The following is a 27,750-nucleotide window of genomic DNA, read 5'->3' as shown; positions in this document are numbered from 1 at the left end:
ATAGCCAGCACATGCTGGAGCCGTTGCTGTAGTCAATGCAAACGTCCGAGTGTTAAGGATGTGGGCGCGCGCACCAGTGTCACGTGATGGAGGCGCACCATGGCTGCCCCGACCAAATATGCAAATCGCCGAGTCAGTGACATTTCCCCTTGAACTGGGACTCGCTCAAGTTTCATTTGTATGAACTAGGGCTAGAAGTGAAGTGCATGCGTGCGCGAGGACCGTTGTTTATGCAAATGACATACGGCATCTACCTAAAAGAGTAACGGAGGCGGGGGTAAGTTTTTTGCTCCTTCGTCCAGTACAATGCTATTTGTTAACAAATGTTTTTTCTTGTTACTTAGAAACAAGCAACAAATACGTCTTGACGTTTCCTGCTTAACAATGAAGGAAGTTTCACGCCGTAAGTGTCTCCAGAGTTTACTTTATAGTTTCGCCTCCCTCTTTAGTTCGAAGATATTTCACGAAGCAGTAGCAAGTTGTTTAATTCGAGTTCTAAGTAGCTTTAATAGATTATGTCACCATGTGTGACACGTTACACGTTGCAGTTCGTCGCTGATCCCCAGTGTGGGAGACCAGTGTGTACACTCAATGCAATTAATGTGTACTCCCGCGCATTAATCAAGGCACCACGCTAGTAAAGAAAAATGGTTTAGTGCCACATTATCAGTGTATAACGGGTGTTTTTGACAACTGTCAAACATCAGTGAAAGATAAAGAAATGTTTTCTTGTCTAACCGTGAACTTGAGACGAAGCAAGCGGATTTCGCAAACCTCAGCCGAGCCGAACCGAAGCGAGCAGGAAAACCCCGGCATCCGCATGTAAGTCCAATGAATGCGCGCGCCACCGCTTACTGGGCTGGGTCTGCTGAACGTGAGGGCGCCACGACTACGGCGGACGAATATGCGCGGATTATGCTGTGTCGGGTGGGGGGGGGGGGTTCAATTCATATACAGAAGTATAAAAAGTATTGGTTGCTCTTGTACTTCGATCATGCTCAGCAAACAACGCTCACAGAAATACTAGCGGTGGCCGTTACAGTCTTTGCCGGTGTAGCATGTGGGCGACGTTAACCTTAAACTGTTTTGACAGAAGGCCAAATAGTTGACGGAGTTCACAAATACAGACATTTTCGTGGTCTTGTATGTTTAATGTATGTAATCGAAACAGGAGCAAGTACAAAATGCCAAAAGCAATTATGCCTGAACATATATATATTAAATAACAGTTTTAATATTGTTTTAAGTGTAGTGCAGTGGGTAGCGCTGCTGTTTCATAAATCCAGGGACCGGGGTCCAGTCGTGAGACATGTGAAGTGCTGCCTCTGTGTGCTTGGCTCTTCTACTTATTTGACTGGCGATTTTAGATTGATCCAATGGGAGTGGGCTGCTAAGAGTTTTTTGTCTTGCTCCCAATGCTGTCAGCAAACCTAAACTTAATAAAGAGGCTTTGAGAATGTTATATTGCTCCATCCATTCAGTGATGCAAGTCCAGTTTCCAGCAATATGGAGTTTTAAAAATTTGTACCCATTTTCTCTGAGCACAATGATGTTCCACAACATTCCAGAGATAGTTACTGTAAATTGACCCACTTATGAGACACAAGTGTCCACATGTGTGAGTGTGACCTACAATGTGCTGGCATTCCAAGGAGACGTGATTCCAGCCTAGCTTCCAAGAATAGTCTTTCACTCCCTATGACCTTGTTATAGAAAAGAAATGTTAGAAAATGGATGGATGGTTTAAAGAAAGCTATCAAACAGTCATTCATCCTTCCAGTACCTGTATCTGTTTAATTGAATGCAAAGTGGCAGCAACTGGATCCTATTTTAGTTGCACTGGGCACAAAGATTCAACCAACACTAGAATCATAAACAGGTATATTTTCATTTTGTTTGAAGAGAAAAGCCAAGCAAAATGACACCTTTTATTGGCTAACTAGAAAGATTACAATATGCAAGCTTTCGAGGCAACTCAGGCCCCTTCTTCAGGCAAGATGTAATCTTCTCAGGCCCCTTCTTCAGGCAAGATGTAATCTTCTTGCCTGAAGAAGGGGCCTGAGTTGCCTCGAAAGCTTGCATATTGTAATCTTTCTAGTTAGCCAATAAAAGGTGTCATTTTGCTTGGCTTTTCTCTACATTCATAATGGCTAACACGGTACAACACCCTAGTACTACATTTTGTTTGACAAATTTATAAAGTCATACTCTTATGAAAGGCCATTTTTAGGGAAAAATTACAGCTCTAAAAATCAGTATTCAACGACAGTAATCTAGTTTTACTTGTGTGTTTCTCATATCTTATCCATTTAACAATGTTACTTCTTTTTTCCAAGAATTACTAGGTGTTAAAGTAAGTGATTCTTTCCTTTTCTAAACCTAATCATTTTAATAATTAAGTATGACAAATGTTATGTTAAATCTGAAAGAAATGTTCTGTTTCTCTTATTTTTTATAATTTACAGCTCAGAGTACTAGAACTCATATACACATCACCTATTTCCTTATATTTAATTTAGAGATAGGTTTGTTAAGTAAAGATTATAAAGTTTGCTCATTCTTTTCATAGTGACATGTGAAAGGTGTAGTATGGTGTAATGTCCGGAATGCCAGAGAGAGTTGAACAAATTGCACAATTTTAGGTCACTTTTCCATGACTTCATTGTCCTTAATTATCGACATGTATCTTTTTAACCTTGTACATATTAAATGAATCATATTTTCAACATGTACTTCCCTTGAAGACCTCTCTTGTTTTCCAGGGTATTTCTTCCCACTTTGATTTTTGAGTTTCATCCTTAAGACAGCTTTGTATTTTGCTGTGAATTGCATTTTTTTTCATCAAAAATAGACAGGATACAGTGTACTAAAATAACAACAGCAACATTTATTTGTACAACATATCTTCATAAATGAATGTAGCTCAAAGTACTTTACAACAATATCAGCTTAGTTAAGCGAGCTAAACAACAGAAAATCAGTCATTTTTTAATCTGCTTATTTCTGAACAGGGTAGAGAGGGGTGCTGTAGCCCATCCCTGCTAGCACAGGGCGCAAGGCAGGAACAATTCTCTGGACAGGGCACCAGTCCATTGCAGGGCAAACACATACACACACCCACCAGGGCCAATTTAGTGTTGCTATTTCACCTAACCTGCATGTCTTTGGACTGTGGGAGGAAACTGGAATACCTAGAAAATAATCACACAGACATTGGGAACCTGATGTGGCAAGGTGCAAAAATGTGATTTTTTTGTGTAACATCTAATATATGACAGTAGTCCGCTTACAAAAATGGTCTAAGTGTTCAGGGAAGTTTTTGAGATAATAGAGCCTGACAGGTCAGAGTAAACATTGAATATTGTCATATGCATGATACAGTTTTAAATATTATTAACACATTACGTTTTCCTTTTACTCATAACAAGTTACAATACATGAAATTACTGTTCATATACTGTATATATATTGTGGGAAGCAGCCCAGACACAGACAGGCAGACATCATTTTGTCACCCAACACACGTTTATTTACAAGCTATTTGCAAATGTTATGGAACACAACCCAGTGCCGCAGCACCAATCACCCCACCAGTCCAGGCCCCTTCATAATGCCTTTCCTCTCTTCAGGCCGCCTCCTTGACTCCTCCAGAGATCTCGTCCTCTTCCACCCGACTCTACCCTTGAATGAAGGGAGGCGGCCCCTTTTATAGTCCCCCAGATGTGCTCCAGGTGTGTTCCGGCCGCATCCCCGGAAGCACTCCGAGTGTCCCTCCTCCTCTTTCCCCCCAGCACTTCCTTGTGTGGCGGAAGTACTGAGGTCCAGTGCTCTCCAGGCATTGGGGCGCCCCCTGGCGGTGACCTCGGGCCCCTACAGGGTTGAGCTTCAAAGCTCTTTACCGTGGTCCCCACAGCAACCAGGGTGGTCGCCCCCCTCGTGGTCTGGAGGAGGCGTGAGCCCTCCTCTGGTCCTCCTAGGCGTCCCGGCTGGGTACCACCCCCAGCCACGTGCCACAATATATATATATATATATATATATATATACTTTAGATTTTTTAAAAGTGAAAGTGTTTGCTTTGGCAAATGAAGAGAAGCAAGATTTCATTCTTGAGATTTTCATCCATTTTGCATACTTGCCAAAAACCTGAAGTACAGAACTTGAACGGGGTCCAAACATAGTATTCAGGCATTTAGGGGGTTTCAGTTAACAGCCATATATGTACATATTAGGATTTTAAAGTAGAATCTGAAAGAAAATATGCTATTCATTTTGTGCTAGCTAATAGGTTGGTGGTCATTATATATGAGGAAAGAAGAGGTAAGAACACTAACAACAGCATTGTAGTCAGTCATGAAGGATACACTTATTTATAAGATAGAGTAGAACAAACAAGTTTTTGTTCCTCTAAGATAGAGTAGAACAAACAAGTTTTTGGCCCTTATATTTTTTTTTGAATAGAATGTTTATGACACTATTCACAAATTGTCAGCCATTCATTTTTTAAACCTTTCCCTATATGATTTTCTGCTTTATTGCATTTATTATGCTGAATTTAGTCATAGCTATCCACAGACTGTAGTATGGCAGTATTTACAGGACAATTTAAAGGGAAGAAATACACCCAAACATAGTCATTCTTTAATTTTTTTGGCATTCAAGACAATCAAACATGCCATCTCCATTTCTCGAAATGTACTCATTATTATTAGGATCACCTGTCTGAATACTAGCAAACAGGTAGCAAACAGTCCTGATTTAGGTCACCTTTGCTCAATATAAATTTGGCTAACTTAGCCATTTAGTACCAGAATGAAATTGTTAGCATATGGGTTCTAAAGACACATCATACCTTGCTGAAAACAATGTTTAAAAACTTGCAAAAAATAAAAATTTTAGCCAGGCTGAAAGAGAGTGGTTGTTCTGCTAGAATAATTGCTACTTCATCACATCATATTTTCTATTGAGTCTCAAGGAAGCACTAGATCTAGAGATCCTCTTGACTCCTCTATCAGTAATAAATTGGATAAAAGCAGGACTTGGACAGAGTACTGAGGTATAAACCACTGCTCACTAATAAGGGCAGAAGTGTTCACCTCAGGTTTGTCAAAGTAGACCTTGGTGACCTTCAAGAGTTCTTGAAAAAACAAATAAACAGCTAAAAGGTGAACATTTTTTACAGTATGCCTCGAGGAAAGCTAACACATATTTAACAGTAAGAATCTTATATCATCAGTGAAACATAGTGGGAGTAGTATCATTGTTTAAGGACGCTTTGTTGTCTTCAGGACCTAAACAGCTCCTATACAACAATGAATTTTACTCTGTATCAGAAAATTCTTATGAATAATGTTAGTCCAGCTGTCCATTAGTTAAGGATAAATAGTATTTAGGTCTGTAATCCAGAAAAAAAAAACTAAAACACATGTACATCAGAATGCTTGAGGGAAAAGAACTGTTGAATTTTGCAATGGCCTAGTCAAAGTTCAGACCTCCTGGCAGGATTTAAAATGAGCAGATCATGCTCACCATTCTCAAAAATACACAAAACTCACAAAGCTGAAGCAGCTCTTAAATGCTGTAAGTACTGATTTTTTTATAATGTGTGTCCTCCAGCCACCGTAAAAAAAAAAAAACCTCGCACTGTTCCATTGTGGTGCTGAGGCGTCACCCACTACACTCAGGTCCCAGATGGTTTGTCGTGTGGTAGGTGTTCAGCGCATGCTTATAACCTGCCCCCCCCCCCTTTTATTTTAAATTAGGCTTTGGTTGGAGATCTAAATATATTTACTAAGAAAACATGCAACAATAAAGAAAATGAATCAATGGACAAGTAATTTTCTTATTGTGTAATATTTTATATTGTTCAAGTGTCTCTCTGTATACAGTATTATTCAAACTCTTGTATGATTTACACATACTTGAGATGCATTGTGGCACATGGAAGACTTGGGTAATGCGCTAAAGAATGTATAGGTTTATAGGGTCCTTATTGTCATATGTACAGATTTCAGTGAAATTTTTACTTGTATGTGTTGTAGTCCGATTGACAAAATTGGGCCATTAGCATAAAAGATTGGCAGTTGCCTTAAAGTTAGTTTTCTTACGGCATCTAAATCAAAACGGGGCAGGCTTTGGGAGAGCTACAGTCTCTTGGCTGCTCTGGTCCAAAAATTAGACACTACCTCATGGGGATGCCCGCTTTTATACCATCTGGACCAGGAGGGACAGGGCTTCTCTGAGTTAGTTGACCTCATTGGGCGTCTTCCCGGCCCTGTGAGGGACAGAGTAGACTAGACTGTCAGCAACAGTGCTCTGTCGTCTTCTGGAGTGGTACTGCATACCTCAGGTGAACCTGAGTTGGAGTTGGTGCATCCAGGTCAGTTCGTCTCCCACTATGATAGATGGCAGTGCTCCAATGGTGTGGACCTAGTAAGGACGGCTGCAGAGATTTATTGGAGTTGTAGTCCTGAGGGACCTTGGGTTCTTAAGAGTGCTGCCAGAGGACCCAGCAGGGGGAAGGACTCCCTGCTTCAGGAGACTTCCATCAGTCCTGGAAGTGCTTCCGTTAGGCTATGTCCTGGTCCCGGAAATACTTCTGGATCTGAGATCAAAGCAAGCCATCTAGGAAAAGGAAAGGGAAGGGAAGAGGAAAGGGAGGATTGAGGATTGTGGATTGCCTGTGTTTGAGGTATTTTGTGAAAATAAAACCATTTATTTTACACTTGGGACTGTTTATTTTGGGGTTTTGCCTGTCTTTTACACCATATTAGGGTCTCCTATGTATGCTTTCACTGTTATGCTCTGCATTAACATCTTTATGTTTTATAGTTGTGGCTATAATTTCTGTTTCCCCTGTGTAAAACCAGAATCACATTGAACTCTTCCTTAGGTTCCATTGTTTTCTTTCACTCTAGTTATCTCGGAATACGATAACAATGATGATAGTTTTTAAAATGAGGAAGTAAAAAATACCCTAAATTATTCCCATGTAACATGCATACAGTAAATGTTTGCTTCATTCTAATAAAAATTACCAGTCCAAGCTTTGTAATTTCTTGATGGACACTAAAATGTGCAAACAGGGAAATAACAGCTTGCTTAACTAATGACAGAAAACAGTTGAAAGCAGAAGTTCATTATGAGAAAAATATGTAGCCATACATCCTCTGTGACCAAATCTGAGAATCACTGACATAGTACGTCTAAGTGTTATATGATTGTTCAGATGCAGCATAAGCCTAAATTGTCTAAAATCAGTACTGCACCTTCAACACTTCCTAATGAACATGATGGAATTAAATCTGTCTAATATGGTGGCACTTCCATTCTGACAATATTGTGCGGCACATGCTACAAGATGAGTTTCTTCCAGGCTCTAACCTATGACCTGCATTAAAAAGCAGTATGTTCTGCTGGACTGAGCTTTACCTCCTCAGCTCTGTTCAACAAGTTCTGAATGCAGCATAGTACACACTTTAGATGGTAGAGTTGTCATTCTCCTGTATTCAATCTAACATGATAAACAACAACAACATTTATTTATATAGCACATTTTCAACAAAAAAGTAGCTCAAAGTGCTTCACATAATGAAGAAAATAAAAATGAAAGCCAAAGTAAGAAATTAAAATAAGACAACATTAATTAACATAGAATAAGAGTAAGGTCCGATGGCCAGGGAGGACAGAAAAAACAAAAAAAAGCTCCAGATGGCTGGAGAAAAAAATAAAATCTACAGGGGTTCCAGGTCATGAGACCGCCCAGTCCCTTCTGGGCATTCTACCTAACATAAATGAAACAAACAAATTATACATCTGGAATTAATGCAGAAAATATTATAACTGTAATAATGATAAAAAAAAACATTTTTGAGCTGAGATCGAGTTTGTTGCTAGATACTTTATAGTACAATTATTTCTGTATTTCTGCAGTTGAAGTCTTAATTGCTTAGGGCCACATAGTAAACCAGTGATGAAGATGGATGTGGCCACCTAGTGATTTTACAGTTGTGTGCATGGTAGGTCCATCAGATAAGCCAGAAATGAAGATTTGAACATATATTTATTTTTGAACATATATATTTGAACATATACAGTATATGAAGATATTGGAGGTTAGGCTAATAATTCTGGGTGCCACATTTACTTTTATTCCTTACATATTTATTTATATCTTTATCATGTTATTTTTACCTGTTGCACATGGAGCATCTATAACAAAAGTGCTTAATGACTTGTGCACTTTTCTTAAAAGATACAGGAGAAAAACTGCAGCTTTCAAAAAATGTGTCACTTGAAAACACTGCCATTATAATAAAAAAATTATAAATGCACAAAAAGTGAGAAAGAAATCAAAGAGAAAGCTGGCCTGTAATACAGTTAAGAAATCCATCCAAAGTTCCCTGTTAATGATCAGACACAATATGCAGTCATTATTTATTTTCCCCTGTTAAGCTGATTATTGCTCCTAGAGGTCTATTGACCTAATATACATACCCAATGAATTTACTAAATGTTGTATTATAATGATTTATTGTGAAGATGATTTTATTTACAGCAGCTTCATAAATTCTATAACCCATCCACAGGGGATGCACAAACCAGAGTGTTTATTCGTGCCGGTCCCAAGCCCGGATAAATGGGGAGGGTTACGTCAGGAAGGGCATCCGGTGTAAAATTTTGCCAAATCAATATGCGGACAACAATAGATGATCCGCTGTGGCAACGGGAGCAGCCGAAAGAAGAAGAAGCAGCTTCATAAATTCTATACAGGTGATTTTGAGTGTTTATCAGGAAACAAGCAGTATAGAGCAAATTTTTAAAGGAAAGTAGAAGATGCGCAAGTTATAATTATTTAAAAACTAAACAAAACACAGCTGGTCAGTGGTACAAGAGTTGTGTGTGGTAACTGATTTTTGACAGCACACGACTGCATTTAATTGATATGGGAAGGAAAGCAGGTGGTCAAGGAACAATATGGGACTAAACTAAACCGAGTCTCTCTTTCTTAATACTTTTTTCATTAAATCCTTATTGTTTTAGGTAGTGTGCTTTAAGTCAGCTGTCAAAGAAGATACAGACCAGCTGAGGTAGCGAAAATGAGGGGTGGGTTGAATTGAATTTAGTTTTGTCAAGTTTTCCTTGCTTGCATGGCATGTTCCTTGCTTTTAATAAATTAAATAAACTAGAAAAAATAGCATTGCTGACATTGAAAGACTTACTATAACAAAAGGAAAGTGAAAATATGGCAGCTATTTTTCATTGGCTTTAATAGATAGATAGATAGATAGATAGATAGATAGATAGATAGATAGATAGATAGATAGATAGATAGATAGATAGATAGATAGATAGATAGATAGATAGATAGATAGATAGATACTTTATTAATCCCAAGGGGAAATACACATACTCCAGCATACTCATAAAAACAATATTAGTTAAACAGTGATAAAAATGCAGTGCAAGTTACAAAATGCAAAGTGGAGAGTGCGAGGCAGGTATAATGGTCAATAACATTGTATAATGTTACCGTTTACCCGCCCGGGTGGAATTGAAGAGTCTCATAGTGTGGGGGAGGAACGATCTCCTCAGTCTGTCAGTGGAGCAGGACAGTGACAGCAGTCTGTCGCTGAAGCTGCTTCTCTGTCTGGAGATGATACTGTTCAGTGGATGCAGCGGATTCTCCATGATTGACAGGAACCTGCTCAGCACCCGTTGCTCCGCCACAGATGTCAAACTGTCCAGCTCCATGCCTACAATAGAGCCTGTCTTCCTCACCAGTTTGTCCAGGCATGAGGCGTCTCTCTTCTTTATGCTGCCTCCCTAGTACACCACCACGTAGAAGAGGGCGCTCGCCACAACCGTCTGATAGAACATCTGCAGCATCTTATTGCAGATGTTGAAGGACGCCAGCCTTCTAAGGAAGTATAGTCGGTTCTGTCCTGTCTTGCACAGAGCATCAGTATTGGCAGTCCAGTCCAATTTATCATCCTCAAGAGAATGCACTCCCAGGCATTTATAGGTCTGCACTCTCTGCACACAGTAACCTCTGATGATCACAGGGTCTGTGAGGGGCCTGGGCCTCCTAAAATCCACCACCAGTTCCTTGGTTTTTCTGGTTTTCAGTTGTAGGTGGTTTGAGTCGCACCATTTAACAAAGTCCTTGATTAGGTTCCTATACTCCTCCTCCTGCCCACTCCTGATGCAGCCCACGATAGCAGTGTCATCATGAGAAAGAAATCCAGATTTTCTTGTTGTGATGGGTGTTTAATAGTTTAAGTTTAAAACAATGGTAAGTCAGGGATCTTAGATTCAAAAGTGGAATGGAATAAGATCAGAGTGATACTTTTGCAGCACTGGAAAAGCAATTAAAATCTTTACTTAGAACTATAGGTCCAAGACCAGAGCAGTGAGGTTATTAATATCTGTGCAGAAATCTGTTGTGAAGGAGTGTTTTTACTAATGGCAACACAAGGTAACCGTGTAAAATACAAAAAGGCTAATTGCAGAAGGGATTTGTAAAAACATATGTATAGAATACTGCAGTGTTGCACAGAATGCTTTAGGTAACACAGTGCTAAAGTTAATTTAAAGTAAAAAAAATGGTTTGTTTAAATTTGATTATTAATTTTTGTCTGAAATGAAGACTTTTTAAATAGTGAGAAATAGTGACTACAGTTCAATCTGGCACTCATAGTTTGTAGGCTACTAAACTAAGCTAATCTTAGGACGTTTGGTCTTCAGAAATCTGATCCATCAGAAATTCATTTTGAGTTTAGGTACTTGTTTTTGCATGAAATGAATCCTCCTTGTATAACTGATTGAATGAAAAAGACAAGTAGGCACAGGATAGAGGCCTGGTGACCGATGACTCATTTGAAACACTTGGCAAAGGGAGAGAAGAGGGAACAGAAAGAGTGAATGAGCATGACAGCTGTCTTTCCATCACTTGTAAATATTAGGTAAAATCCATCTATAATCAGCCCTGCTTTATTCAGGCAAGGGTCACAAGGGAGTCTGCACTGTGGGTGTAAGGCAGGGAACAGCATTTGATGGATTATCTAGCATAGGTTATGCTCATCCATACAACAGTAGCCTCACCAGTTAAACCAATATAATTTTTTTGTTATGTGGAAAAAAAACCGACTCAAACACATGAAGAATGTACAATCACACACTGAGGGTGACAGGCCTGGGATCTTTGTTAATTCTTCTGGAGCCATGAGGCAGAAACACTAACCATTGTGGCAAAATATAGAAGATGTCCAAATTTAAGGTAAACTTATACAAAACACATGTGACGCAGCTTCTTGTAAGTTGTTTCAGTATTAAGGAAAGGAAGTATATTTTGAAATACAACCTGCTATGCTGTTCCTTACATAAGTACTTTTTGCTACTAGTGTGAAAAACTTTATAGAAGCTAATATTAAATAACATTCTGAAACCCACTTAACGCAACATAGCCAGAAACTTGCAAAATGAAGTAATCTGGGACAGGTTACAAGTCCATTATGGGACCAATGTGAGGAGAAAATTTAGAATCACCAGTTAACATAAAATGGGCATTTTCTGGGATGAAAACAATGTACCTGGAGAAAAAATCTGCAGAGACAGTGACTGGCCATGGATCAATAAACCCTCAGCTCTAAACACTGCACACTATGCTGATCAGACTACAGAAACTGGTTTATAAAAATGTATAGCTTGTGCACTTCATCCATCCAGTTATACGAGAGCATTAATAAAATCCCTGTTAAAAGCACTGTGAACACTGGCAAATTTGAACAGGCTGCATGCTCTACAAGAATAAATAAAGGGGCTAAAAACAAAAAACTAATAGCAGTAAAACTTTAGTGATATACACTACTGTAGTATTCAGTCATCCATGCCTTTAATTCCTTTAAGCACTTATTCCATTTTAAGTTATGCAACAATTGAATATACACATATTTAAAGGTGAAAATGAATTTCATACTATACATAAAAAGAAAGTTAATCCATGTTTATATTGTCCTATTTATGACACACTGTTCCTGGTCGCGCAAAGAGAAAAAGACTCAAGGAATCTGACCCTTGATCAATAGTGAAATTCATATTCATATGATTTCAGCTCTTCTTCTCAGAATATGACATGTATATGAATGCTGAAATCGGATTTTTAAACATGAAGCCATTTTTTTCATGTCACTCTCTGTCTGTCATAGTTCATGAATGATATTAGTTGTTTCTAAACAGAACAATGATGAGTGAAAGTGATTAAGAACACAGTTTTCTGGTGCTTCACGGATATGGCATAGTTAATTTGACTTTGTTGGAAAATGCTTCTGCCCAGGCAAAACTACTTTGACTCTACAACTATAGTTATATCTAGTAGTACATCTGAACATTTTATTATCATGGGGAAAACCTGTTTGCCTAATGACCTCAGTTTCTGTTTTCCTTTGTAAAAAGTATTCAGAAATTTACATAAGTGAAATATGAAGAAGGCTGGCTAATCATTTGAAGGAGCACAACAGGATTAAAGACATCTCCGGTGACCAGTTTCACTGTACTTAATCAAACTCACAATGACTAGTCTGAGTTGTGTCACAAAAGGCATTCATCCAAAAAAATATAATTTTCACCCATTCTTCCTTTTTTGTAGATGTTTCTGAACACAACTCTTCTATACCTTGTATGTATATATATATATATACATTCATATACATAAGTATATGAGAGGAAATGGCCATTGCACAATTTTCTGTATCTAAGATCTAAAGTTATTTGAAAGAAGTAGATCTGTGAAATTTTTTTTAACATTTTTTAACATGTGAACATATCAGCGCTACCCATTGCGCCACCGTGCCGCCCCATTTTGTCATCTATAGTATAATTTCAATAAACAAATGTACATTTTGCACATGGAAAAAGTAAAAAAAAAACTACTTTTATCACTCCCTCAAGTACCTAACATTAGAATCATCTGTGTCAGATCAGGTGTGAGTAATTAGAACATCAATAGAAAAGACCTCTGCTGAACAGGAACCTGTGTTATTTAAACTTCGTAAATTTAATTTGGTTTGCTTTTTGTTATGTGTATTATCATAATACCTAGATTGAAGGAGTCCTCTGAGGCCTTCACAAAGAAATTTATGGATGCCTGCGAGTCTGGGAAGGGATTTAAAAATACCTCTAAACAGTGCAAAATCACCCATTCACTATAAGTGGAGATTTCAAACAACTGCAGACTTGTCCAGGCCAGGCATTCCATGCAGGTTTGGCCCAAGAACAGAATGAAAAGTGCTGAATGAAGTCTCTAAGAACCCCAAAATTTCATTATAGACCCTTTAGGTAGCTCTTGCTACTGTAGATGTCAAAGTGAATGAGTCTAATATTAGAAAGAGACAGCTTAAACATGATCCATGTGAGTAGTATGACGCAAGGAAACCTGTGCTGTCCAGAAAGAACATCAGGGCAAGTCTAAAGTTTGACTATAAACATCTAGGTAAAGTCCAAGACTTTCTGAAACGATGTGCTCTGGATAGAGCAAAGAGAGTTATTTGGACACAGTAAAGTATACAGATTTGGCAAAAATCAAAGACAGCATTTGACCAGAAGAACCTGATACCAACTGTAAAACATAGTGGTGAAAATGCTCTGGTTTGAGGCAACTTTGTTGCATCAGTCCCTGGACTCCAATAAGAATTCTTCATTATACCAGAGGATACTGCATAATAATCAGAAAACTGAAGCTCAACCAAAAGTAGACTATGCAACATGACAATGACCTTAAACATACCACTGTATCGACCAAGGAATGGCTGAAAAGAAGAAATGATTCTAAGATGTCCAAGTCAGTGTTTGAATCCGAATCCCATAGGAATGCAGTGGGGGGATTTGAAATAGCCTGTGCATGCAAGACACTCCAACTGAAAGTTGTGCTGGGCGGTTATATCGGTTCATACCGAAAACCGTTTTTTAATTTTTGTTATGATATGGATTTTTCTTAATACCGCAATACCAGTTTAAATTGCCTAAACAACGTTCAGAATGTGGCGCAACAGGAAACTGTTTAAGGGGGGACCTTTTTCACTGCTACACCGCTAAACACATACAACGGATTACATGCGTTAGTGGAGGTGTTGCGCGGGAGCTCTTTTTCACTGCTAAATAGGCATGCAACGGAGTACATGCGGTAGTGGAGGTATTGCGTGGTGAAACTGGACAGAGAACATTCCGAAACTGAAGCTGTAGCAGACGATAAAGTTGAACATGATAACATAGAAGAACTTTTGCCGAAGAAAAGGAGTCACGTCCGTTGCCTGGAGATACTTTGGTTTTAAAAGGTCGGATGTGGACTATTATGTTCAAATCTGTGAATACTGTTTCTATACTACTGGATAATACTGCAAGCCAAGTTGTACTTGTTTTATTTTTTTTCAATACAGTGTAATGTACCTGGGTACTGTGTAATACTGAGACGACATGTTGACTTTATTCTCGAAATTTGTCGTTAAAGTAGAACATCGTAAACTAAATTTCATTGTAAAATGAATAATTTACTAGATTTTCTCAAACTCCGTCATAAGGTACATAGCACATTAAATGCTTTGTATTAAGTGTTCCCCGAGTCATGTTAAATTGGTACGTGCTTCTTAAACTGACTTCTTATACTGAGGAGGCGCCGGCAGCGATTGCCGCACAGAATACATTCATTTCATGATATTTCTGCTCCCTGAACATTTACAATGCTAAGATAAATACTTGATATAATTTTCATGATGAAATGCATTAAAGCATGTATTAATCATGTGGGGGCACGGTGCCGTGGAGGTTGTACTGCTGCCTCACAGCAAGGGGGTCTCGGGTGTACTCTGCCTTGAATTTGGATGTTTTTCTGGTGGGTTTACTCGGCATGCTTTCGTTTCCTTTCAAAGTCATGTAGGATGGCAGCTTTTGTTATGCTATATAGACCCTGCTACTGTATGTTTTGCTTGTATTCACCCTGCGACGTGCTGGCGTTCAGGATTTGCTCCTGCCTCGCACACAATGCTTGCTGGGATGGGCGCAGCCCTGAATGGATGGCACAATTAAACATGTATAACGAAGATTTTTTTAAAGTTCTGAACACTCTGCGGTCTAAGTTTATAACTTGTTTTAATTTCACAAAGACGTTTATCGTGTGGTGATTGGTGAGGTGGAGAAAGAAAAAGGAAGGATAGGAGCTGAGGGTTTAGTACATCAGACAGAGACAGCATACGTGCAATAAAGAAAGCCCACTCAGAAGAACATCCATTGAATTCTGTGTTCATGTCTCCGACCACCAGATCACAAACCCAACATTTACACAATATTTAAGTTAAACCTGTGCGATACCCATTCATACATCCAGTTTTTTGGAGCCTCGTCACACCTGCCATAAAGTTCTCTACACTGAACTTACACCTGGGGACACCCTTACTGCAAGGGAGCAGCACTACCGTGCTTGTTTAATACCTGCTTTAATGCATTTCATCCTGAAAATGATATCAAGTATATATCTTAGCATTCTAAATTTTCAGAGAGCAGGAATATCATGATGTGAATGTATTCTGTGCGGTGATCTCTGCTGGCACCTCCTCTTAGTGCAGAGGAAGTTAGTTTAAGAAGTGCGTAGCGATTAACAACTGGGTCAGGGAACACAACACAAATCATTTAATGTGCTACATTAACTTATGACGAGGTTTGAGAAAATCTAGTAAATTAAACATTGATTTTAGGATGAAGTTTAGTTTACGACATTCTATTTTAATTATAAAATAAACTATGAGAATAAAGTGGAAATGTCGACTTTAATCTCGACATAAGCATCAAGATTAAAGTGGAAATGTCGAGAATAAAGTTAACATGTCGACTTTATTCTTGAGATATAGTTGTTTTTTTCTTCCCTGTGTCCGTATTTTTTTTCTTCACCTAATACGATTCCATAGGGCTATACCACAAATAGCATTATAAATGCAAGTTGCAGTTTTATTATTTATGTATATAGCTTAGCTTGAAGCAAGGTCCATATTAATGCAATTTGCCTAAATGATGATTCAGTTGGTAAAGATGTCATCACCAAGTTGCACTTGTTTTATTTTATTTTTATTTGGTGAATACTGTGTAATGCACCTGGGCTTGAAGTCTTGAAGTAATAGTATTATTACTGGAAGTTGCACTATTATTTATTTTATTGTTATTATTTATTAGTTTAAATATTATGTGGTTTAATAATGGTAAAGTTGTTTAAAAAGTCACTTTAAAGTGTCAGTGGACACTTTAACATTAACAGAAAGTGTAGTTGGTTTACAAAAAATATTTACTATTTATTCTTTTTCTAAGACATGCTCAGTGCAATACAACTTTTGGCAAGCACCTCTGGATATTTTATTAAGTCTAAATGCCTCTTTGGATGGTTGAAAATATGTTGTCAAAATTTTAGTTTAAGTTGTTTGCAAAATTTGTTCAATAAAAAGGTTCTATATTTTGACTGCAACTGTCATGCAATGTACTGTAATTCCTTCTCTTCATTAGTGCCACCCCCTTGAAAACTATCACTTTATGGGGCACATTAAAATGTTTTTTTTGCACAATGTACAATTCTCATGACAGTGGAATAGGTTGTTCTTAGCCAGTCTACTGCAGTAATTGCAGTGGAAAATATGGTTAACATCCACTCATGCATGGGGAAAAAAAATACTGTTGAATACCGTGAAACCGGTATAATTTTGAAAAATACCGTGATATAGAATTTTGGTCATACCGCCCAGCACTAACTGAAATAATTCTACTCGGAGGATTGGAAAAGCTTTGGCCCAGTTGATGTCAGAGACTAACTGAGGTCGTTTCTGCCAAAGGGGCAACACCAGCAATTAGAGCTAAGGGTTGTACTTACTTTTTCAACAGACAGAATCTCTTTTCATTTTTCATTGCAAAGTTAAAAGTTTTTTTTTCTATTTATGTAACCTGTATGTAAAGATAGTGTTAATATGAAGATCAAATTTTGATATGTCCAGGTTTGTTAAAAATGAATACACATTTCATGGGATACACTTACGTTTTCATGTGACTGTAAGTTGTTTTGTTACAGAAAGTGGGGGTTCATACTGCACAGTATTTAATTTCAGCTACCATCTGTAGTAGTTAATTTCATTGACTCATTCTGTGCAGTTCAATTTTATAATCACAGGGAGCCAGAGTCAGTCCTTGCAAAATCAGGAGCAAAGTAGGAATAAGACACCAGGCTTTGACCTAAATTGCACTTCTTTTGAAGTTGGATGGAAGTCTAGTGTGACTGGAGAAAACCCACACAGAACTTGGGCAGCACAAAAACTACACAAAGACAGTGACTTCACTGCACAGTCTATAATCTGATTTAAAGAATTAGCAAGTTCTGTTAGAAATAAACAGGCATAGAAATGTTGGTCATCCACCCTTTATTTTTAGTTCTCTTTTCCTTAGAGAATGCAAAGTGAAACTGGTACTTTAGTGGGTGAAAGGTAAAAATTAGTTTTAAGTGGAAGTTGCCCACTTAGGGAAACATGTTAACAGATTTAATCACCCAGCAGTATATTTTTTTCCATTACTGCATACACGAAGGTGAGGTTTATAGTGATTGAAGTTAATGCTAACAGCCGTATAAATCTTCGGATTTTTAATGCAATATACAAAAGTATTTCAGTAAAAACTGCATCATAAATGCTAGGTAGAAACAATGGCCAAAAAACTCTCCAGACTACAGTATATAAGCGGACATTCATGATGAGATCAGTTACAGATATTCATTCAAAGTCCTTCAAACAGGTCCAACAAGGTACTTGTATTGCTCATTCATCATTGTTTCAGTTCTCCTTATCTACTAGAGTTACACTTTGCAACATGAGTAATGGTGAAAGTTAGATCAGTTGTTCTGAAAAAATGGAGTCTGAAACAAATGAGAAAATTGCTCTGGTTTATCTAAGAGATTTAAAGAGCAATAAAGAAAAGAAATTAGTAACAACTGCTTGCCTGAGTCTGAAGATTGTATCATTTGTGTGTTATTACCCTACTAAATACACTGTTGTTGACATTTGGTTGTATTTTTACTCCATTTAAACTGCACACAATTTTAGAATAAGCTTCTTTGCTGTCATTTGGTCACGTGTTTTTCAAGCTGAATTACACAAAGTAAAGTGTTGATTGTTATAAAGGTAAGAAATTTCATATTAGAAAAATATAATATCCATGTCTCCACTTTCTAGCCCATCTCTAAATGGTCCCCATATGGATGTGCTGCATGGCCTACTGTGACTCCCAAGTTTCTGAATGTTATGTCATGTTACCATGTTAAATGTGCCCTTTCTTTAATAACTGGCCAGATATATATGATTTTATATCAAGGCTGGAAATAAACTTTTCTATATATTTACATCAGAACTTTTTTAGCATTGCTTGTGTGACCGACAAAAATGATTTTCCTGTTAACACCTTATTAATATGCATTATAATGATAATATGCTACATGATGTAGAACTAGATGGAAATGTTGCTAATAGCATTTATTGTTTTATAGAACGTGAGTAGAAGTGGGGAAGATGATGGCCGATGAAGTTAATGAAAACAGCCCAGATCAGCTGACCTCCTTGACCTTACCTTCTGAAAAGAAGCCATATAAACCAATAGTTTTAGAAAAAATCCAGAAAGAGGATGAAGACCTAAAATCTGCAATTATCAAGAAGCTACGTTTGTTCTGTGCATGTAGTCCAGTGAAAACAAAAAAAGCAGTTTTTGATTTTTTTCCAATTTTAAATTGGCTGCCCCACTATGAATTGAAGAAGTGGCTTTTGGGAGACATAATGTCAGGGCTTATTGTGGGCATCCTTCTGGTACCCCAGTCTATTGCTTACTCACTTTTGGCGGGGCAGGACCCCATCTACGGTCTGTACACTTCTTTCTTCTCCTGCATTATTTATGCTGTACTGGGTACATCACGTCATGTTTCAGTTGGAATATTTGGAGTACTGTCTCTTCTTATTGGGCAAGTTGTGGACAGAGAACTGCAAAATGTTGACTTTTTCATACAGAAATCTGTAAACCAGACCGGAATCAGTAAAGACAGCAACTACAATGTAACTTGTGACCGAGGATGCTATGCTATTGTAGTGGGCTCCACTGTAACGTTTATGGCAGGAGTTTATCAGGTACGTAAAATAAACAGAAAAAAACAAAATCAAACATTGTAAAATAGGCTTAGGTACACCTTAGTACATAATATATTAATAATTCAAAGTATGAACAACTTTTCCAACATTTTCACTTATTTTATGCAATCATGGTATTGCAGTGATTTTTAATCAGCATTATTTATTATATGGTGAAGCCAGCATTCATCTGATAAAAACTACTCTGCCGACACCAAACTCCACAAGTGTGTGTGTGTATGCAAAGTAGAACATAAATGATACAAACCCACAACACATGAAAAAGTTAATGTTTTTGCTGTAGAGAGTTAAGGGACAGATGGGCACCTCCTGTAAAGTCATATTCATAAAATATTATATATACTGTATTCTCTAAAATATTAAATATACTGTATTTTAAAGTAAAATAAGATATTTAAAGTTAATTTGCAAGTTTCAGATCTCTCCACTCAGCTTCACATTGCTTCAAACACAGTTAGGTGGCAGTGCAGGATGTTTTAGGTAGTCTTTTTTTAGATTGCCTATATCTGCACCACATTTCCAGGAACAACCTACTGGTATTTTTGGATGGGTAGTATCTATTATCATTGGTGAAACGTTGCAATTTTAACTTTCTTGAATTTTAAAATCTTTTTAATGTTTTACTTTCTGTCTAGATTTTAATGGGCCTCTTTCAAATTGGGTTTGTCTCAGTTTACCTGTCAGATGCTCTTCTGAGTGGTTTTGCAACTGGAGCCTCTCTAACTATTCTTACCTCTCAAATTAAATATCTTCTGGGACTTAGACTGCCAAGGGCAAATGGCATAGGCTCACTCATTCGCACTTGGATCTATCTATTCCAGAACTTGCATGACACTAACCTATGTGATCTCATCACCAGTCTGCTCTGTTTGCTGGTGCTAGTGCCAACCAAAGAATTAAATGAACACTTCAAGTCAAAGATGAAAGTGCCTTTTCCAATGGAACTACTTGTAGTCATTGTCGCAACCTTGGCATCTCATTTCGGACATTTCAAAGATCGTTTTGGTTCAAGTGTGGCTGAAACTATTCCAACAGGATTCCTCCCTCCACAGATGCCTAACTGGTCACTAATACCAAATATTGCCCTGGATGCTCTTTCAATCGCAATCATTGGCTTTGCTATTACAGTATCACTTTCTGAGATGTTTGCAAAAAAACATGGTTATACCGTAGATGCAAATCAAGAGATGTATGCCATTGGATTCTGTAATATCATTCCTGCCTTCTTCCATTGCTTCACTACCAGTGCTGCTCTTACCAAGACCTTAGTCAAAGAGTCCACAGGGTGCCATTCCCAGCTTTCTGGACTAGTCACAGCCTTGGTCCTGCTCTTAGTTTTGCTTGTTATTGCCCCTGTGTTCTATTCTTTGCAGAAGTAAGTATATTTTTTGTTAAATAGTTACTTTTTAACACTTCTTGTAGTGTCTTCTTTAATTTCTACATTCTACATCATAATGTTATTTAAAAAAATGCATTTGTGTCCTGTTAGTAAATGGAAAATGAACAGTAGTAAAGAACAGAAAAAGAACTATGAGACGTTTTTTTACAGAGGAGAATACTATACTGTCACTACTACTAAAATTTGATAGAGAAAAACTAGATTTTACTGTAAAGGTAAGTTCAACATAAAGATTTTTGTGACCTTCCTCAGGAGGTAATTTAAAAAAAATGAATATCAAGTATTCTGAATTTCTGGTCTAGTTCATGAGGCAGCATAGTGGAACAATGACACTGTAATCAGCACTGCTGCCTCACATTTTCATAGTTCTGTGCATCATGTTTGGCGTGTGCAAGACTGTTTAAAAAGGGAAACAGGAACAATTCAGAGGAACTGGATTAATTAAATAATAAAGATTAAGATAGATCACTTACTGGGTAGAATTTTAGCACAGTGCTTACAACCTTAAGTACCAGCTGAGCTCGTGTATTTGCCTTATTGCCTTTTATCCACCTACTCAGGTTTTCTCCCCTTTTCTTAAAGATATGCATATTTGCTTCATGGGCAGTTCTAAATTTGTCTATCATATGAAGATATCGGTATGTACACAAGTGTGCATTGCAAAAGGCCAACACTCCATCTAGAATTTGTTGCTGCTGGGAAAGGCACTGGCTCTCAATGACTCTAGACTTAAGTATTTAAGGAAATGGAAGAAAAGTGGGCTAAGCAGAAGCCAAACCTGGGCCCGGTACAGATCTATTGAAGGGTCTACTTATGCATATCCATATTTGCATTCATATTGGGCAAATGTTTGGAAACCTGTAAACTTCACACAGATAACAGCAACCATGCAGAGGATTCATACCCAAGACGCTGGATCTGTAAGGCAGCAGTATTAATCACTGGATGATAATAAAGCAAAAGAATCATTCCTAATTGCATTAGTAAGAAGATGTAGTTAACAACGCTGTTTGTTCTACTGAATAGCTGTAAACGCAGACTTACCGATAAATCCATTCATATCAGTAAAATGTAGTCAGATATGCAAATTGTTAAAGTGACAATAACAGAACACAGAATGTGGAAATGTTATTATTACAACATTCTACTTGTTAACTAAATACTTTTTCTTTCCATACTGTAGGTGTGTCTTAGCAGTTATCATCATTGTTAACCTCAGAGGAGCACTTCGTAAGTTTGGGGAGCTGCCTCAGATGTGGAGGGTGAATCGCATTGACGCAATTATTTGGTTAGTTACAATGTCTACTTCAGCATTCCTCAATACAGAGCTTGGTCTTCTTATTGGTGTTGTGTTTTCTGCACTATGTGTTCTGGTGCGTACACAGGTGGCAAGGGCTGTTCAGCTGGGGCGTGCAGGTGATCTTGAGCTTTACGAAGATTTGAATTCTTACAACTCATTGCATGTTGAATCTGGCATCTTCATTATGCGTTTTGAGGCACCTGTCTATTATGCTAACCAGTCTCTTTTTAAAAAAGCTGTGTATCGCTGTACTGGATTTGAGCCTGGCAAAGAAACAATCCTCAGGAAAAAGCAACAGAAGGCAAAAGTAAAAAAACATGTAGAAACTAACATTGCTGTTGAAAATGACCATGAAATAGCTACAGCAGTTCAGCAATTTATGCCTGAGGAACCCCACTTAAACACCCTGATTATAGACTGTGCCCCTATGTTTTTTCTAGACACCACTGGAGTAAATGCTTTAAAAGAGTTGTATGTGGATTATAAAAATTTTGGAGTTCAAGTACTTTTAGCCCAATGCAATAGCTCAGTCTTGGATTCTCTTCGCAGAGGTGGCTACCTACAACAAAAGGGGCAGGAATTTACAGAGCGTGTGTTTTTTACTATCGGTGAAGCAGTAAGGTTTGCTAAAACCTTGCATATGGAGAACGGAGTAAATGAAACTCTCAGCTCTTGCTGACACTCATCAATGAACAATAACAAAATGATCAAATATTTTATTTATATTTGCACTCTTATACACTTTATATTCTTTGCAAATGATTTATTGTTAAAACTGTGCCTTATTTAATACAGTTCTATATTTATACACTGAAGTTCAACAGTATTGCTATTCTGTGTGTATTATGATATAGAAAAAAAATTGAAGAAAGTTCTATGCTGCTTTGTATATGAATGTTTATATTACCACCTGGTCTTCATTCTGGTTTGTTTGCCTGAATGGGGACAGGGTTTGCCTTTAAGGAAATATTATGCAAGATGTTTTCAGAAAGCCTGAGAACTTTGTGTAGCAGAACTCCAAATTATATTAGGAAGTATTAAGGTTTCATCTAACCTGGGTTCTATGGGTTAAAGCCATATTAATGAAAACCTATCAATATAGAGAAATTACAATATTTTTTTGCAGCTCTAAAACATATATAGAAAGCACTTAGCAATAAAATCATGTTTGGTACTTATGTAAGTACAGTGGAACCTCGGTTTGCGAGCATAATTCGTTCCAGAAATGTGCTCGCAGTCCAAAGCACTCGTATATCAAAGTGAATTTCCCCATAAGAAATAATGGAAACTCAGATGATTCGTTCCACAACCCAAAACTATTCATATAAAAATGATTAATACAAAATGTAAAGTAAAAATACATAAAACAAATTAACTTGCACTTTACCTTTGAAAAGAATCATGGCTGGTGTGAGTGAGTTTCTAAACTCTTGTGGGATTCCACCCAAAGGGATGACACGCGGAAGAGCGTCCCAAAGCAATCGCAGTCTCCCAGCGCTGTAGCAGTTCTCCGTAAAAGCGAATCCGAAAAGATTGCAGACATGCTAAAAGCGCCTGCCGTCGATGGGTGATACAAGGAACATTATAATTGCGCAGTGTCTGTGTATAGGAGAGTGGCAGATCTCGCTACAATAAATAACCACGCTGTTCTGTTTCAAGCTGAATAATGCTGGTGTCGCTAAAGTACTGAGACTCAGCTTCGTGTTTTGGGGTGCAAGATGGGGACTCGCACGTCACAGCACACACACGCACGAGCACACACACACAATGCTGTAGTAAGCAGTATACGCTCGTACGGATGTTGACTATATGAGTGAGGCACGCCGACTCAGACGGAGAATAGGAGACAATTGCCCACAATCCTGCCGAGAAAGAGAAGAACCATCAGCTCAGTTGTGATCACATGAAGTTCAGCAGACAAAGCATATACATACTACTCGTATTGCAAGACCTCGCTCGTTTATCAAGTCAAAATTTATAAAAAATTTTAGCTCGTCTTGCAAAACACTCGTAAACCAAGTTACTCGCAAACCAAGGTTCCACTGTATACACTTCACAATATGTAACTTGGTTTAAATTGTTGGCATAAAATTTGAGTTTTAAATTAGCACATAAATAAGTTCTTCAGAGTACTGAACACAAAGTTTAATTGTTATGGATGGTTAAATGATTATAGCCAGTGCCCTAGATAGATAAAGTGTCATGAAAAGGTATTTACCCCTTTCTGATTTCTTTTATTATTGCAGATTTTTAAACTGAATGTTTTCAAGTGTTCAGCTACAATGTGATTTTAGAAACAAGAGACCCGAGTGAACAGATAACATGTTTTGTTTTCCTTATGTTATTTATTGAATGAATGAAGGTATCCAACTCCATATGGCAGTGTGTTAAAAAAATATTGGTATCACCTACAACGTAAGATCTGGATGTTCCAACATCATAGAAGGATCCAGACACTTTTTGTAATTCAATGTCAGCTTTGCACATGGATTACTGGAAATTATGATGAAAAATGTTCTAATGTAGTGCAGAATACACAGTTCTTCGCTTATAGAAAGTTATACAGATCCTTGGGAAGCAAAGCATTCCAATACTATCACATCTCCTTGCCCATGTTTGACTGTTGGCGTTATGATCTAGAGTTTTTTTTTATGTTTTTTAAAGAGTACAATATGGTGAGGACACCAAAAAGAAGCTAGGTAGCAGGCCAGAAACCTAACTAGTCTGCCCAGCAGAACTAACCTTAACTTCTGCCAGGCTCCAAGGCAACCTGATGGCTTCAGTTGGAGCATGCCCAATGAGGAGCTGGCAAAACTACTATAATAACTTCAGAAAAGATCACAAAAGCCCTACAAGTGGAAGGATGACTGTGAATGTTTGGCTTGTTATTAAAGGGCAAATAAAAAATTTTATAAGCATTTTTTTATAATATATAAATACTTTTAGCAAATAAGACCTCAAAAAAGCACAGACGGACTTGCCTATGAATCAGCAATCCAGAAGTAAACAGTGTCCCAATATAATCTGATAGAGAGCTCAAAAAACAGAGCACAGAAGGCAAAAATCCAGTAATTCAAAATAAGAAATAGCGATAACACAAAGAGCCCATGTTGAAGACCCAAAAAGCTCAACAGAATCAAGGAGGACATGTATTGACTCAGATGACGCCGTAGATCGGAAGAAGTAGTGGAAAGCATCAAAAGCAGTGGACCCTGTGTTAGCAAGGGACAAATGCTAGGAAAGAGAGGGTAACACAAAGAGCCCTGACCAACACTTCACAATGTATGCAATTAAACTACTTGTCTCCAAAGCCTTTATAAGGCTGGAGACAGTTCTTAGATCGAGATACATAGGTGGTCCTGCCTCTTGGGGAACCACCCACAAAACACAAAGAACATAACAGATTCTTCCACAAAGAAACAAAATCACATTAAACTGAAATATTATAAACATAAAATAAATAACTATCATGAACATATAAAAACACTCTACATTAAACAGAAAACACATAGAAAGAAGCATAAACAAAATACAGAAAATGAACTAGTGATGAACATGAACTGGAGATTATGGCACAGGTTTAGAATTGGCTTTGCAGGTTTTTGCTTGCTGATAGGTACCTACAGTTTTTTTTTAATCTCTTTAGGAAGTTCCTTTGTTCTTGGTATTATGAACTTGTTGTTTCTCAGTGCTAGCAACTTAACTATGATGGTAAAGGTCAAAATAAGTGAAGTTTAATAAGCATATCTACCCCGCCTTATTAAGTCAGCCGACTCTAATTAACCTGTAAATTTAGTAGATTTAACTGGGGGGCAGTTACTTACAGATCCAGTCAGTGCTTGATAACCTTTTTCATTAGATAAATACATTTTATTTATGCAATAAGATTCTGTTTTTCTAATATTAGAATTTGGTTGAAGACTTCATAACAGTCGTCAAAAATATCAAAATAAACAAAATCAGGGAGGGATCAAATATTAATTTCTGGCAATATATTTGAAATATCACAGATAATGGAATTCTGTGAGTTTAGTTTATAAGTATTGCTTCAACTAAGTGCCTTATTTCATTGCTTATTTAAATAGGATGGGTAGTATTAATTGAACACTGATTACAGTACTACTGTGTATTATTCTTGGAAAAATAAGTGAGGGGAAAAACAAAACAAAAAAGCAAGATTTCATCTTGTCATGTGTTTTTGATGTATACTTATACTGTTTAAATAGATATAAAAAGAGAAATACATGTTCTTTATATATGCACAATAAAGTTTTTTCAAACAGTGACTATGTGTTTTTAAAGATCATGTCAATGTTTGTGGGACAAGCTCCGCTACTCTAAACTGGCTGGGCAGGTGGACCTAGAGCATAGTTCATCTTTTATTTCAGGTAAGAAGAGTTTTGTCTTTCTCATTGGCACTTGATTATTTTTCATGTTTCCGTTTACAGAGATTATGTTACTACACAGTAGTGTTCATCAGCAAATTTCACCAAAGTGTTATTCACAGCACTGCATTTGCTTTCGCTCTTTTTTGTTGAATTATTTACTAATAATTCGGCCAGTTTAGGAGAACTTTTTTCCCCAGCACCCCGTAATGCTTTGCAAGGCCAACACGACATCCCCCGGAGCTGTAACAGCCATCATTGGATGGTATTGCTCCCCGGGTATAGAATGCAGATCATTTGCATTGCTGACTCTGTAGAACTTAGTGGTAGAACAGATTTGTAAATAATGAGGTTCTCAAAATTTTATCTGTATGAAACATATACAGCATAAATGACAAATTATCTCGGCTTCTCACCAAATGTGCAGGTTGAGTTTCATGTCGATATAAGAGAAGGAGATGTGTGCCTTATACATGTATAATTAGCCATGTGGAGATTAAAAACAAAACTTTAAGGAGCTTGACAACCTTGCCCCGCCCCCCCCCCCCCCCCCAACATGGGAGACTCTATGAAATAATAATAACAAAGATTTATTACAATTCACAAGGTGTTTATATGTTTTTGGTAGAAGAGAAAATGCAAAGCATCAGCACAGACAGTTTTGAGACCCTTCAGTGCGACTTCAAAAAATAGAACAAGCGAGCGGCTTCAATCAAGACACGTCACTTTGATTTTTCTACATTTATAAGGCCTACATATTTTTTTTTTCTAACTTTTGACTACAATTTCATCATTTCCATTTTGTTCTGACAAAATGTATGATTGTGTGTCTCTGACTGCGTTCTTTCTTCTTTGATCTCATGGAGGCACGGTGGTGCAGTGGTTGACACTGCTCACCTTTTTGACCATTATAATTGGTCCATTACAATTGGCAGACATTTCCCTCGCCCTCAGGGTCACTTTAAGGATGATTGCACCATTATAATTCAGACAAATTTAGTTCAATTAGTCCTTCCCCATGACTTCAATGCATTTCGTCAAGTTTGGCGAAATTTGAGAACACTTCCATCATTTCTCTGAAATCGAGGTGAAGCAAACACCGTGGAGTTCGCTCATCACTACTCCCCAGGTGCTTTTGTTTATGATAAATACCATATATAATTGTCACATTATTAGCCTCTGGATCTGTGACTTTTGTAATTAAATTCCTGAGTTTTGTATTAGTACAATTTTAGGGTCTGTAAATTCTATGCAATATATTTCACTATATTTGTCTTGTTTATCTTAGTCCTGGAGAGTGGCAACATGTTATGTTGGGTGGACATGCAATTAAGAATTTCACTGTAATCTGTACAGGTGACAATGTTACTACACCTCTATTTTATGCTATTGATTAAATGTAAATTGGTTATATTGGATATATCATTTTGGGTTTTGCTCATTGTTTTTACTTTTTTGCATCA

At 37.5% G+C, this 27,750-nt stretch overlaps 2 protein-coding genes across 4 annotated transcripts in view; one reads left to right on the top strand and one right to left on the bottom strand.

The window, feature by feature from the left end:
• Positions 1-804, bottom strand: part of pde6a (phosphodiesterase 6A, cGMP-specific, rod, alpha) — a 101,681-nt gene extending 100,877 nt beyond the window's left edge. The window contains exon 1 of the mRNA XM_051933837.1: positions 739-804. The gene's annotated coding sequence lies outside the window, so the exon portion shown is untranslated. The remainder of the gene's footprint in view (positions 1-738) is intronic.
• Positions 81-26,188, top strand: slc26a2 (solute carrier family 26 member 2). 3 transcript variants are annotated; one of them, XM_028812907.2, is made up of 4 exons: positions 81-277; positions 18,555-19,182; positions 19,839-20,578; positions 21,786-26,188. In XM_028812907.2, exons 2-4 carry the CDS (start codon positions 18,577-18,579, stop codon positions 22,579-22,581), a joined length of 2,142 nt encoding a protein of 713 aa, XP_028668740.1. In that variant the 5' UTR covers positions 81-277; positions 18,555-18,576; the 3' UTR covers positions 22,582-26,188. The 3 variants fall into 3 exon arrangements, with proteins under 3 accessions (XP_028668740.1, XP_028668742.1, XP_028668741.1); XM_028812909.2 differs by having other exon boundaries at positions 273-403; XM_028812908.2 differs by lacking the exon at positions 81-277 and adding an exon at positions 691-822.
• Positions 26,189-27,750: the final 1,562 nt, after the last annotated feature.

Source organism: Erpetoichthys calabaricus, chromosome 11 (genome assembly GCF_900747795.2).
Source record: "Erpetoichthys calabaricus chromosome 11, fErpCal1.3, whole genome shotgun sequence".
In the NCBI taxonomy this organism is placed as follows: domain Eukaryota; kingdom Metazoa; phylum Chordata; class Cladistia; order Polypteriformes; family Polypteridae; genus Erpetoichthys; species Erpetoichthys calabaricus.
Note: the sequence above shows the minus strand (reverse complement) of the source record. Positions and strands in the feature narration are given on the sequence as shown.

Bases quoted from the DNA above. Each gene is read 5' to 3' on its own strand.
- slc26a2 (XM_028812907.2), top strand. From the start codon at position 18,577: ATGATGGCCGATGAAGTTAATGAAAACAGCCCAGATCAGCTGACCTCC. The intron at 19,183-19,838 runs GTACGTAAAATA...CTTTCTGTCTAG, and splicing joins TTATGGCAGGAGTTTATCAG to ATTTTAATGGGCCTCTTTCA. The intron at 20,579-21,785 runs GTAAGTATATTT...TCCATACTGTAG, and splicing joins GTGTTCTATTCTTTGCAGAA to GTGTGTCTTAGCAGTTATCA.